Source organism: Danio aesculapii, chromosome 20 (genome assembly GCF_903798145.1).
Source record: "Danio aesculapii chromosome 20, fDanAes4.1, whole genome shotgun sequence".
In the NCBI taxonomy this organism is placed as follows: Eukaryota; Metazoa; Chordata; class Actinopteri; order Cypriniformes; family Danionidae; genus Danio; species Danio aesculapii.
The window spans coordinates 20,483,362-20,498,976 of NC_079454.1; the positions used below are offsets into that span (position 1 = coordinate 20,483,362).

General features: G+C 32.7%; 1 protein-coding gene across 1 annotated transcript in view; it reads left to right on the forward strand.

Annotated features, from left to right (window-relative positions):
- Positions 1-13,390, forward strand: part of enpp5 (ectonucleotide pyrophosphatase/phosphodiesterase 5) — a 14,251-nt gene extending 861 nt beyond the window's left edge. The window contains exons 2-4 of the mRNA XM_056445488.1: positions 2,422-3,284; positions 6,065-6,241; positions 9,560-13,390. Of these exons, the coding sequence (XP_056301463.1) occupies positions 2,422-3,284; positions 6,065-6,241; positions 9,560-9,969 (1,450 nt within the window). The 3' untranslated portion in view covers positions 9,970-13,390. The remainder of the gene's footprint in view (positions 1-2,421; positions 3,285-6,064; positions 6,242-9,559) is intronic.
- The last annotated feature ends 2,225 nt before the right edge of the window (positions 13,391-15,615 follow it).

The following is a 15,615-nucleotide window of genomic DNA, read 5'->3' on the forward strand; positions in this document are numbered from 1 at the left end:
TCAGTTATTTAATTTTTAAGACATTCATTCATTTTCCTTCGGCTTAGTCCCTTTATTCATCAGGGGTATCCACAGCGGAATGAACCATCAACTTATCCAGCATATGTTTTACACAGCAGATGCCCTTCCAGCTGCATTCCAGTACTGGGAAACACCCATACACTCTTGCATTCATATACTATGGCGAATTTAGTTTATTCAATTCACCTATAGCGCATGTCTTTGGGAAACCGGAGCACCCTGAGGAAACCCACGCCAACACAGGGAGAACACCACTTTTAGGACAATAAAAAGAATCATTCTTTGCCATAAAAGTGAAATTACGGAATATTCACACAGGAGCCTGAGAAAAATGCTAATTTTAAAAACAAAATTTGTGATGGTACTCTTCATATACCTAAAAAATAATTATATTGTCATTTTTGTCGTGTTTGACATTGCTTTCTTCTGTTTCTTCTGGCCCAATTTCCCCCCAACATTCTTCAAAACATGTTTTGTGTTTAAGAGAAGATAATCATAAGAGCCAGTTCAGTGTGAGTAAACTGTGAAGAAATATAATTTTTTGGGGTGAACAGAAGCATCCTGGCCATCATTTTACAATTTATATTGTTCTTTAATGTTATTGTGAAAGTTTTAACACTACAGAATAAAAAAATAAATTAATAATAATAATATTTCTGACCTTTTGTCTCACTGTTTACCACTTTTTTCTTGCAATTTACAGTTTATAGTTCACAATTCGGACCCCAAAACGCTCTCTTCACTCTTAAGGGATGAAAAGAAATAGCTGTAATCATTATGGTTTGTTAAAATGATGTCACACAACTGAAGAATATGATACAGATCTGCTTTTAAGTTATAAACCTGCATGTGTGAGTGTACATCTTGCGTTTCTAAGACAAAAAGGTCAGAACTATGAAAAGTAATATCAGAATTGCGCGATATTCAACTCTAGTTTTTCCAGAATTGCAAGTTTAGTTTATATCTCCAAATTCAGAATTATTATTTTATAGTTTGGATATTTTTTTCTTCTGAATTTCAAGAAAAGAATTTAGAAATGTGAGATATCAAATGCAATTTTGTGTGGAGTTTGCATGTTCTCCCTGTGTTCTCTGAATGAGAGTGTATGGGTGTTTCTCAGAGATTGGTTAAAGCTGGAAGGGCATCTGCTGGATAAGCTGGCAGTTCATTGTACTGTGGTGACCCCTGATTAATAAAAGAATAAATGAATGAATGATATAAAATGCAATTACCTATTTAACCCTACGTTCGAAATGGACTTCAATTTGATATTCCTATATTATGTGATAATTTAAAATATAAACTTCTGTCATGAAACTCAATGCACGCACAGGCTGATAGGTCACCCACTGTGTCACTAACCAGGTGGTGCAGGAGATTGGTTGCTGTACCCTCGGCAGCCAATGAGCTTGCTCCTCAGCGTGTTGTTTTACACTAGTATGTGCAGCACTTTTTCTGAGTCCCTCTACCACCCCAGCTCCACCTGTGTTTAGATGTGCAGTGGGGGTAGCATATATATTATGTTTGCAGCAGCGTGTTATATTCTCAGATGACATGCCTGTTTATATATACTGGCAGTAGCAGGTCTCGGTACTTACTCGGCCATAATAATCAAAGCAGCAGCAGTGTAGCAGATTTATTCCGCCAAGATAAGACACATCAACACGGCCATATACATATTCATTACCATACTAAATCTCTCCAAAAGTTGTCATGACAGAATTAAATTTTTCATTAAAATGCCAAAAAGGCTATCATAGAACAACTCGAGTATCTACATAAAAACACGCACACAGTACTGATTATACAGTGCTCAGCATTTATAAGTACACCCCTCACAAATCTATCTTTTAAATTCATATTTTTAATAGGAAGCGAAACAATATTATATTTGTGCTTATACATTAGATTAGACAGTACTGAAGCCAAATCTGGAGCTTATCTAGCAAAATAACTTACAATAACGGCCTAAAAACTAGTGCACCCAAATTTAAATGGTATAGAAAAATATTAAACACAAATTTAAAAAAGAGGAACAATCAAAAGAAGCAAAAATTGAATTTTTTTTTTGAAATTTTGTAGGTTGTAAATGTTTTTGAAATATTTTGCTTGAATTTGATTGTCTTAACTTTCTATTTCTAAATTTGTTTGGTGACTAAAACATTATTTTAATAAAAATATCTGTTTAATAAATCTGTTTTGTTCAAATGCACCAAAATACATTGCCTATATTCACTGAGAAATGGATAAAAATATTCATTTTCAAAATGGGGTGTACTCAATTAAGTACACTGTATGTATAAGGAGAACGATAATATTTTAACCAGAATAATGACCTTAATCAGAAAATTTGTGCGTTTAATTTTGTTCAGTGCTCAAAATATTCTTATTTTTTAACAGGTCTCCCTTTCATAGTACATCTTTCACCATGCCAGACCTCTCAGTGATTCGAAGCTGCTTCCTGAGTTGCTTATTAGTGCTTCTCCAAACATCAGGCTCCCAGCAGGAGGAGCACAACCAGCTGCTCCTGGTGTCTTTTGATGGTTTCCGCTGGGACTATATCAACCGAGTACCTACACCCAATTTCCACGCCCTGATGGATGAGGGTGTGCAGGTGGAGAAAGTGGAGAACACCTACATCACCAAGACCTACCCCAACCACTACACCTTAGTGACAGGTTTACACGCTGAAAGCCATGGTGTGGTGGCAAACGAAATGTACGACCCCATTCACAACCGTTCATTTTCCATGGACAGTCCTGAAGTGTATGATGCGTGGTGGTGGGAGGAGGCGGAGCCGTTGTGGGTGACCAATCAAAAGGCGGGATGGAAGAGCGGAGCTGCCATGTGGCCTGGATCTGATGTGGCCATTGGTGGAACATTCCCAACGCATTACTTGAGGTATAACGCATCAATGCTTTTTGAGACCCGAGTCCAGAAACTCATCGATTGGTTTTCAGGACCGGAGTCTATCAATTTCGGGGTCTTATATTGGGAGGAGCCAGATGAGAGTGGGCATAATTTGGGTCCTGAGAGCCCACTCATGGATGTAGTCATCGCAGACATTGACGAGAAGCTGGGATTCCTCAGGGAGAAGCTCAAAAGCACTGGACTTTATGACAAAATCAATCTGATCGTGACGAGTGATCATGGAATGACGCAGTTATCGCATGATAAGATTATTGAGCTGGACACATACGTTAGCCGAGATCTTTACACGTGGATCGACAAGAGCCCAGTGGTTGGCATTTTACCCAAAGAAGGTAAGAATGAAAATGTAAACTCATTAGAAATGTTATTGGTTGTCATGGATTTTTTTAAACTAATAGATGTCATATTCCTATTTTTTTTTTTGTCATTTAAAGAAAGCAATTACCACATATTATATAATGATATATATTTTAAACATCTTTATTGCATTTAACTTTACACTCAGAAAATACAGATGTAAACAACAATAAAACAAACAAAATAAAAAAAGTAAGAAAAAAATTCTCAGTTTTCCATCATCAATTTATGACCTCTCTTCTTATTCACCAATCAACACTTTTCCACCACCACCACCACATTTTCCAGAACAAATTGAATGGTACCTAAACTCTCTCAAAAATCTTGTATTGTATAATGGTGTTTTTTTACTACGTTTTTTTACCCATACGTTTTCCTGTGACTTTCAACCCACACTATGAAAAATTCTAAAATATTTGACTAGGATTTCCCTAAAGAGTATTCGTAAAATTGATTTGTAAAAAAACAGTAATAATTAATTAAATCAATGTTAAATGGTTTAATATATACAGTTGAAGTCAGAATTATTAGCCCCCGTTTAAATTTTTTTTTCTTTTTTAAATAGAAAAAAGGACATTTTCACAGTATGTCTGATAACATTTTTTTTCTTCTGAAGAAAGTCTTATTTGTTTTATTTTGGCTAGAATTAAAGCAGTTTTAAATTTTTTAAAAACAAAATCATTAGCCCCTTTAAGCTCTATTTTTTTCGATCTACAGAACAAACCATCGTTATACAATAACTTGCCTAATTAGCTTAACCTGCCCAGTTACCCTAATTAACCTAGTAAAGCCTTTCTTGAAAAATATTTAAAATATTAATTAAATTAAGTAAAATATTATTTACTGTCATCATGGCAAAGATAAAATAAATCAGTTATTAGAAATGAGTTATTAAAACTATTAGGTGTAGAAATGCATTGAAAAATCTTTTCTCCAATAAACAGAAATTGGGAAAAAAAAGGGGGCTAATAATTCCAACTTTAACTGTATATGTGTATGTATGTATGTATATATATATATATATATATATATATATATATATATATATATATATATATATATATATATATATATATATATATATATGTATATGTATATATATATATATATATGTATATGTATATATATATATATATATATATATATGTATATGTATATATATATATATATATATATATATATATATATATATATATATATATATATATATATATATATATATATATATATATGTATATATTTATATATATATGTATATATATATGTATATATATATGTATATATATATATATATATATATATATATATATATATATATGTATATATATATATATATATGTATATATATATATATATATATATATATATATATATATATATATATATATATATATATATATATATATATATATATATATATATGTATATATATATATATATATATATATATATATATATATATATATATATATATATATATATATATATATATATATATGTGTATGTATATATGTATATGTGAATGTATATGTATATATATATATACATTCTACTAAAATAAAACTGCTTTAATTCTAGCCAAAATAAAACCAATAAGACTTTCTTCAGAAGAAAAAAAATGTACAATATTTTATTCTGTTACTAACATGTACAGTTAGCTGACATCTGTGTGTCAGGGTTTGTTTTTTTAATTTTAAAAAATTATATAAGACACCAGATAAATACTACTGTTCAAAAGTTTGGGGTTCCTTTTTTTCATGTTTTTTTATTGAAGAAAACCGTCAAAAATTGTTTAAATACTTATTTATTAAATATTTAAATATTTATATATTACTTATTGTATGTGGTTTTATTATTTTTATGTATTGTTTGTTATTATTAAATTAATAGTCCAGTCATTTTTGCTTTTATCACTATTACCAATAATAATAAGAAGAATAATAATAACAATAATAATAATTAATATTAGAGTGATTTCTGAAAATTAAAGTAATGAAGCTGAAAATTCATCTTTAAAATCACTGAAATAAATGATTAAATTAAATAATAAACTACTTTTGAACAGTTATTTTATATTGCAATGACATTTTACAATTTTACAATTTGTACTGTATTTTTTATTAAATAAATGCAGTCTTGGTGAGCAGGATAAGCTTATTTTAAAACATTTAAAAATCCTACTGAGCCCAAACTTTTGACCGGTAGTGTATGTTTATTTTTATTTTTTTTATTTAACTTTACTTTGCAAAATGGATTGTCTTCATTGTGGTACCAAGCAATTTTGTGCATAATTAAATCTTTAAAGGGATAAATCGCCCTAAAACGTAAATATTTTACATCATTATATTACCTCCAGCCTTTCCCAAACTTTCCCAACGATTTTTGTAAGAAATGCTATGGGAGTCAGTGGTCACCATCGGCTGTTCAAGCTGCATACAATTTTGGCTAGCTATGAACATTTTCATTCATTTAATTCCAAATGATTTTCAAAAAAAGTTCCTCTTTTTTAATCAAATGCTTTTAAAAACAGCATGCTGTAAAATATAGTATAATAATTATTATTATTGTAGAAAAGAAAAACTCATACATGCACTATTAGATATTAGCATATTTAAATAAGAGTGTGTAAAAAAGTGTTCATGCACGGTGCACATAAAACCCACAGTGAAGAATCACCAATCATCAGTGTTATATTTTGTTATAATTGGTGACAGATGCTTCATAGGTTTTGAGTGCTATTCTCCTCTTAACACAGGCAAACTCGAAGAGGTCTACAGTTTATTAAAGAATGCAAACCCTAACATGGTCGTGTACAAAAAGGAGGAAATCCCAGGTCATTACCACTACAGACACAACGCCAGAATCATGCCTCTCATCATAGAGGTCAGAGAGGGATGGACCGTCATGCAGAACAGGAACGGATCTTTTATGTGTGAGTATTAATATTTATATACATCATTTAAAGGTGAAGTATATAGATTCTGCACATCTAGTATCATCTAGCAGAATACCAAAAATAAGAAATATTTTACAAAAAGCCCTACACTATTTTACTTTTTTATATATGACTTAATATGTAATAGTAGCAGAGATGGCAGTAGCCGGATTTCCATTACATATTTGTGCAAAAAGGATATTGTATTCTAATTGTTGATTAAAAAAACTCTTGTGCAAATGCTAGTGTTTACATTAACTAGTGGTATGTGGTGTATCCGATACTTAATGGCAATTCACTCAACTCTTTCCAGTAGGTGTATTTTTAATTCGCAATTTCAATTAGCAAAATGGCTAATAAAAAAACAGCTAGTGTTTACCCTTGAATTACTTTGTCATCTGTCTATACACAAGTCTTCAGATTTAGACTTGCAAATCAGATTTGTTTTCAATGTAATGCATCAGCCATGCTGCGACACCAACTAAACAATTTCTGACTCTACAACTTCTGGATGCTATAGTAGCCACGCCCCAATCTCCTCCTATTTGTCAAGCTGGGAAGTGATTGACAGATTTCGTCAGTCAACTCATGTCTAATCAGTGTTTACACAAGATACATACAGCTGCAGACCAGATATATTTGGGCGTACTACATCCACCATTTTGTCATGGTCACGGCACCTACCCGCGTCAGTTCAGCTTCACTCCCATTCATGAATTCTCTCACGGGGCATCATGGGATAGCGCAGCGTGCATGGGATGCGCACTTCAGAATCTTGCCGGAAGTAGTAGGTCATCCGGGTACTTCTCGCATATTGATTTTCGAATTCTATGAATTCTGACATACTTCTCGGCTAGCATACTGATTTTAGCATACTATACAGTATGAAAGTATGCGGTTTCAGACGCAGCCTATATATGGTTAATGAAGGATCAGTCTTCTTCAATTTTTTTCTTGTTTAACAATGACTAACTCCTCAGGAGTATTATCGCCACCTATTGAATTTCACAAATATGCCGATCGAGACTGCCCGTGCTACGATTGCCATTCATTAGACTGTGAACAGTTTAGGGATTGCCATTTTAATCATTATATTATTGTTATATCGTACTCAAATAATGGTACTCAAATTATGTAAATAAAAATAATTAACATGACTTTATTCACATATCCACATTCACAAAGTAAACATAATAGACCGTCTAATTGTAGGATTATGTTTAACAAACTTATTTAGGATATTAATGTTGTCTTAGTTAAAATTGTTTTGTAGTAAAATATAAAAAACAAACAATAATGTGTCACATTAAAATGAATTACTAAAGTTAATAATATAAAATTAATATAATTATAAACTGATAAACTACTTTATCTTTTAATAAACTGTAGCAACTGTTAGTTGTATACAGTTGAAGTCAGAATTATTAGCCCCCTTTAAATTTTTTTTTCTTTTTTAAATATTTCCCAAATGATGTTTCATAGAGCAAGGAAATTTTCACAGTATGTCTGATAATATTCTTTTCTTTCTGGATTCTTATTGGTTTTATTTCGGCTGGAAAAAGATTGACATTTTTTTAAAATCCATTTTAGGGACAATATTCTAATCCCCTTTAAGCTAATTTTTTTGATAGTCTACAGAACAAACCATCATTATACAATAACTTGCCTAATTACCCTAACCTGCCTAGTTAACCTAATTAAGCTAGTTAAGCCTTTAAATGTCACTTTAAGCTGTATAGAAGTGTCTTGAAAAATAGTCAAATATTATTTACTGTCATCATGGCAAAGATAAAATAAATCAGTTATTAGAAATGAGTTATTAAACTATTATGATTAGAAATGTGTTGAATAATCTGCTCTCCGTTAAACAGAAATTGGGGAAAAAATAAACAGGAGGGCTAATAATTCAAGGGGGCTAATAATTCTGACTTCAACTGTATATATATATTAATTATTAACAGTTAATTTGTTCGTATTATCATATTTGTCGTAACTATAATTACCACAAATTACCAGTACTTCATGGTTCAAAAACAATATATTACTATAAATTACTATAATATTTAATGTGGAAAAACATTAATAAAAAAGTTATTAGAAAATTAAGCAAATAAATAATATTCAATCGCTGGAGTAAAATATTAATATAGTGTCATACATTTATTTAATGTAAAAAGATTTTTATTACATATAAAGATGTATTATAGCCTAAACATATTAACTTGCTGTTATTTCCTTTATTGTAATGAATCTATTAAATAAATTAAACCTGTCCAATTAGATTATTATATAGATCTGAAAAATGTTTCAGCAAGGCCAGCAAACGATTCTGTCAGATAAATAAAGATTGAGGAAAACTGTTCAGTCTATTATATTAAATGGCGATGGGAAACAACGTTCCCCATTCGCCCGTCTTTATCGCCATATTTGTGAAGTAGTATGCACTGTTGTCTATTGTGTACACTATTTATTAACAATACATATAAATATATTGATGACGAGGTCCCAGAAGACGTTAATAACATTAACATCCATCATAACCATATATGCGTCGCCCCTGCCTAGATCGTGTGTGCTGAAACGTGTGTGGGTCTGCGGGTCTGCAGCTGGATATTATTGTGGTTTACACTTGTGGGGCGATAAACCAATGAATGTCTGTGTTAAAGGGATAGTTCACGCAAAACTACAATTCTGTCATTATTTACTTGTTAGAGAAGATATTGGGAAGTAAGCTTGAAACCCGGAATCATTGACTTCCATGTTATTTGTTTCTCCTACAATGGAAGTCAATGGTTACAGGTTTTCAACTTCAACTTTCAACTTTCTACAAAACATCATTTTTAGTAACTTATAAATATTTCAAACCACTTGTGGGTGAGTAACTTTTTTGGGTGACCTATCTCTTCAATCACAGTGTTAATGAAGAATTATACTGGGTTGAAATAATAGATTTGACTCCTTTTTTACATACTCAACAGCACAAAAACAGATTAAAGGGATCGTTCACCCAAAAATGAAAATATTGTCATCATTTACTCGCCTTTAAGTGCTTTTTTTGTTGTACACAAAAAAATACTGACAAACCCTTGAAACCTGTAACCATTGAAATCCATAGTAATAAATATAAAATACTATGGCAGTCAAAGGTTACCAGTTTCAAACATCATTATAAACAACTCGGAAACAAGCAGACGGTGAATAAATGACAGAATGAATTTATTTTGAGTAAATCGTCCCTTTAATGTCAATATTGTACCTACTGATCAACGTAAAACATGTTTTCAGCTATTTATAGATGATGTTTTTGCTTGGCAGTGGGAAACCATGGTTACAACAACAGCCTTCCCAGCATGCACCCAGTGTTTGTCGCCCGCGGACCTGCTTTCCGCCGTGACTACACCAAAACCTCCATGCGCTCGGTCGACCTCTATCCTCTCATGTGCAGCATTCTCGCTCTCAAGCCCTTGCCCAACAATGGCTCTTTGTCCAGCGTTCAGGATCTGTTAGTGGAAACCTCCACCCCACAGCCCACAGTAACGCCAGTTCCCAGAGAGCCAATGGTACCGCCAGTTCCCAAAGAGCCTTCCTACGCCTGGGCTGTGGGCTCCATTCTGGGTGCTGGCCTGGTAATTGGGTTCCTCTTCATCTTCGTTCAGCAGGTGACACAAAGGCAGCTCCCGCCATTGCATCTGTCCAATAGTGAGATCACGCAGCCCTTACTGTAGGCTCAAGCACACACTTTACTCACCAGGGTTCTCCGGTATGTAGCACTGAGCTTTTCTCAAGTGATACAGATCTTTTTTCAGTCTAAAATCATTCTGATGACACTTTTTAAGCAGAAAAGCATGGTCGCTTGAAGTCAGAAGCGATCAGTTTCCACGGTACCATGCCAAAGTCAAATATACCAAAAGCAATATGGGGAACGATGCTACAGTGGAGAAAGGCTGTGCAATTATATATAAATATATACTGTTAGTTCACCCAAAAATGAAAATTGGATGTAATTTATGCACCATCAGGGCTTTTAAGATTAAGATTGAAGGAGGTTTTTGGTTGAAACTGTGGTCCTTGGTGATTCTAGTTCAGTGTTTCTCAACCATGTTCCTGGAGAACCACCAGCTCTGCGTGTTTTGGATGTCTTCTTTGTCTGTCACAATCATTACAGGTCTTTTAGTCTCTGCTAATGAGCTGTTGATCTGAATCAGGTGTGTTTGGTTAGGGAGACATGGAAATGTGCAGAGCTGGTGGCCTTCCAGGAACATGGTTGAGAAACACAGTTCTAGTTGATATAAATATATACCGACACTTTTAGGAGTCAAAAACAAAACAAAATATATATATACAGCAAACGCTAAATGACATTTGTGTATCGTGTACGTCAGTGTATTGTCTGGAGCCACAGGAGTTTCAAAACACTGCTTTATGAAGCTACGAAACATTTACAAATCTATTTTTTTTTTTCAGATCAGTGGTTTGGAGGACATATCAAATAATCACGTGATCAAAATCATGGGATTTCAGTAAACGGGGATTTGTTGTTTCGTAACTTTTTTCGAACATTTTGAAAATAGTATGGTTCTCGGTTGGAGGATTACTAAGCTCGCTCCCTAGTGGCGGATAATTACGGAGACCCAGCAGGGACATCATGATGGGGAAAAAATGTGTGTGAGAAGAAAAAGTGATAGGAAAATATATATTTTTTAAGTTCCCTCACAAAGATTCTTTACATTCCCTCGCAAAACACTTTCTGTTTTTTTTTTCTACAAACACTTCCTGTTCACTTCATACATGTCAACCCTCCCGTTTTTGCTGAGATTCTCCTGTATTTGACCATTCTATCCTGCTATCATCCTATCATTAAGTATTTTCCTATGTTTCTCATGTATTTGTAATCTTGAAGGCATGCTGAAATTAATATAAAAATGTCTGCATTCACTTTCTTCCATTAAAGTTCTGCGTCAATCATCGCCCTTCCTTTGCAACCTCTGAATCAGTGAATGCATGTATAAGCGCTGACTGAAGTACGCGCTCCGTATGATAAACTTATCCCAGATCAGCTTCTGTACACGCCATTTAAAGTGACACCTCTGTTATCAAACAAGTGAAGAGCAGCAAATGGATTTCTCTTTTGTTTTGTTTGATAGATCTATAATGAAAGCCTTCGATTACTTTAGTAACTGTTTGAGCTCGTTTAAGAGAAGTTAGTTGTGTTTAAAACAAACCAAGCAGGACGGACATGTTTACATATTATTAAGTGTATATATCTGTTTGAACACACACACCCGAGTCCCAAAGTGTCCTGCACTTTAGCTCCTTTTTAAATGGCGTGTACAGAAGCTGATCATGTTTGTCCTTTCAGTCCCTTCTGGGTCTCCATAAATAATAGCTTTTACCTGATCTCGGATCAGTTTTCAGAGTTATTAGACATTCTAATAAAGCATTTATAAAATTAAAAGGATTTAGTGAGAAAATGAAAATAATATTAGTTAATAGTCTCTTGTTGGTTTCCAAGTGATGGGTTGCAGCTGGAAGGGCATCCACTGCATAAAACATGTGCTGCATAAGTTGGCGGTTCATTCCACTGTGGTGACCCCTGATTAATAAAGGGACTAAGCTGAAAAGAAAATGGATGAATAAGTCTCTTGTTGGCCTGTTTAGCAGAGCTCACAATGGAACAAGCATAAGCCTGGAAATTGATAACAGAACACATAGTATGCAGACACTTAATATTTAGTGACATTAGATGTTACGCTAAGTGCAGTTATAGGTTATACTTTCAATTTAATGACTACAGTGTGTTTGAAAAAGCCCATTTTAAAGCATGTTTTGGCTGTTTTTGTTGTATTTACATGGTTTTGACCAGCAGGGCTTCCTAGCTTCGACACATTTATTCTTTCATTTTCCTTCGGCTTAGCCCCTTATTTTTCAGGGATCGCCACAATTGAATTAACTGAGAACTATTCCGACATATGTTTTACGCAGCGGATGCCCTTCCGGCCACAACCCAGTACTGAGAAAGCTTCAGTAAATCATTTTATAAAGTAGTTTGTTTAGTTGTTTCAAAGCTAGCAAAAGCTTAATTTCTCCCATCACCAGCCACCGGTATTAAAGCCTGTGTTCACCAGAAGATGCTGAGACTTCTTCAGTATGTTGATGTTACTCCAACTGAAACAGAATATTAAATAAGGGGCGGGGCTTTCTTTTATCGCATCACCCCCTCGTTTCAAACTAATACTAAAAGGGGCGTGGTTAAGAATATTGTGGCTGAAGCTGTGAAACTGACATCAACAGAGAAGGACCGCCACTCCAAAAGCTGAAGCAAATGGTCAGATTTTGACTCAAGATTGTCAAAACAAACATTTTTTTTCACTGTGGATTAACTTCCACGGATGAATTGTTCACCTAAATAACAACAATGTGTGCTAAAACAATAAACATTGTAAATTTTGATTTCACACAGACTTTATTTAGTTTTAGCTGTACATCTTCTCGACACTTAAAGTGCTGGTAAACACTGACTTACATTTTATAAATAGGACCACAGTTTCATCTTAATTGTACTTTGATGTTGTACTGAAGCCATGAAAAAGTGACATCATGGCCTTAGATGGAGTAAATTAACAGCAGAATTTCATTTTTGGTTGAACTATCCCTTTAAAATCAAAACTGACTAAGCCAATAGTGCCCTCTTCTGGTAAAATTGTCAGTGATACCTTTATGCTTGTCATCTGAAATCAAGTATTTGAAGAGACGTTAGCATCCCCATGCTTTTCCTTTCAATTTGAATCTGATATTTATTTCGCAAATAAGATTTGCCCTAATCTCATCAATCTGCATTCATTGCAGGAATATTCTGAGTTCACATCAATAGCGTTTGCGGCGTAATGTTGATTATCACAAAATGTGTTCATGAAAAAATCGTGGAAACTCCTACAATGCAAGGAAATTATAATCAAATCAAATAAAAATGAACCAATAAGTTTATATTAAAGACTGTTTTTTAAGTCTGATTTGTAAAAAATTCTCAGTTTTATAAATTTGTTCTCATGACGATGGGCAAGAAACTAAAAATATACCGCTTAAATAATATGGACATCTCAGCTTTACATTTCTGATATTAAACCGTATGAAAATAGAATTTTTTCTCTTAAGCATTTTTTTGATGAATAAAAAGTTCTATATTTATTCAGAATTTATTTGAAACTGAAATCGTATATAATATTCTCTGTTTGGTCAATCTACAGATATAAAAAGAGCTGAAACAAAACAATTCTTGAGTTCTTTTAGGGACAACTTAATTGTTTTATGTTCAATCCACTTAAATTTCAAACTTCAGCTTATTTTAAATAAGTAATTTGAACAAGCAGCAAAAAATAAATAAAAAAATTGAGTGCACTGTTAAAATACACTGAAAAAAGTGTTGCAAACAATTTATTTGTGTTGAATTTAAACAAACAAATTAAATTTAATAATGTTCAACTTAATTTGTTTGTTTAAATTCAGCCCAAATAAATTGTTTACAACCACTTAATGTAAAAAATTGAGTAAATCCAAGGAATCATCTTTAAATAATTGTTTTCAGTGTATGCTGGGTTCCACAAAGTTGAATTGTTAAATGATTAGATTTTACAAATTTAAGTGGATGGAACTTAAAACAATTAAGTTGTTCCAAAAAACCTTCAAGAATTGTATCATTTCAGCTCATATTAAATACATAGTTTGAACAAACAGCAAAAATGTTTTTTAAGTGCATTGTTAAAAAATGCTGACTTCCACACAACTGAATTAAGTTAAATGATTATTTTTTACAAATATAAGTAAATTAAACATAAAACCATTAATTTGCAAAAAAAAAATAATAATAATAAGAATGATGTTGTTTCAGCTCATTTTATATAAGTAATTTAAACAAGCAGAAAAAAATACAAAGTTTTGAGTGACTGTTAAAAAATGCTGGGTTCCACATAGTTGATTTAAGTTAAATGATTCGTTTTTTTACTAATTTAAATAAATTGAACATAAAACAATTAAGTTGTCCCCCACCAAAAAAACAAAATAAAAACAAGAATGATGTTGTTTCAGCTCATTTTAAATAAGCAATGTGAACAAGCAGCAAAAATGTTTTTTGACAGTAAATAATATACACTGTAAAATTGCTGGGTTCCACATAAGCGATTAACTTATTAGTTTTTGCTGATTTAAGTAGATTGAACTTAAAACAAAAAATTGTGCCAAAAATTGTATCATTTCAGCTCACTTTAGATAAGCAATTTGAACAAACAACAAACCTCTTTTTGTGAGTGTACAAATCGGAACTGTTTGCGTTCATTTTGTAAATTTCTGCTAAAAAACAAAATCTGTTTCTTTTAAAATTAGAAAATCGATCAAAATCAGTTTTCCTCTTTATCATCTTATGCCCCAAATGCTGCTGTTGAACTTGTATTGAACCCAGAATACTCCACTGACTCAGCATTATGCTTATTTAAGGCCGTGATCAGCTTTTAAGGGACGTTAGTAGCAATTGTTATTTTGAATTTGCTGTTTATTTAGATACTCATCATAGTTTTGTTTGTTATTAGTTAAACACAGTTGTTTAAGTTGGCAGAGTAATGTTAATAAGTGTTATAAATGAAAAGAAGCTGGTAGTTGTCGGACTACCTCTGTGTTGCACTAAGATCAATGTAAGCTAATCAGGATAGAGAGAGAGAGATGAACTATTAGACTAGTTGACTATTTTAGCTTATCTGCATTTTGCACAATGTAAAACCATCCAAAATTCCTATATAAAAAAGGAGTGGGTGCCAAAATAATTTAAGATTGATATTAAGTAGTAAACAGTAGGTCCTGAGTTCATGTATTTTGTACTTTTTGAAAATAGCATTTAACAAAAAGCCCTGTGCGGGGCAAAACACTGTGATCTGTCTTCTACTGGTGCAAAGACTAAAGGGAAAATAAATATTTATGCTCTTTGATATAAATGTCGCTGAAATAGTGGTAGGTAGCTGCTTGCTGAGTCGTTTTGTGTTATTAAGGAGGAAACGATGACTTTCTATAGGGACGTGTGCTGAGGACTGTTGTGTTTGTGTTAAGTATTTCCTCTCATTTACTGGATTTGTCTAACATGTTCTGGATTTTATGTACTAATGTCTGATTTTGACCTGTCCCATAAGATGAAACGTTACTTTACATGTGCTATGTTCAAGGTGAATAAATGCCTGATTTGGAAACTCCGGCGTCTTGTGTTACTTTACTTATTTAATGACTTGTTTAGCCATTAGATTTCAGTTAGAATCAGATGAATATTGTATATTATTACTTTTAATTTAGCAATACCAATCAGAAATAAATAGCATTTAAGGACAATTTTGGGG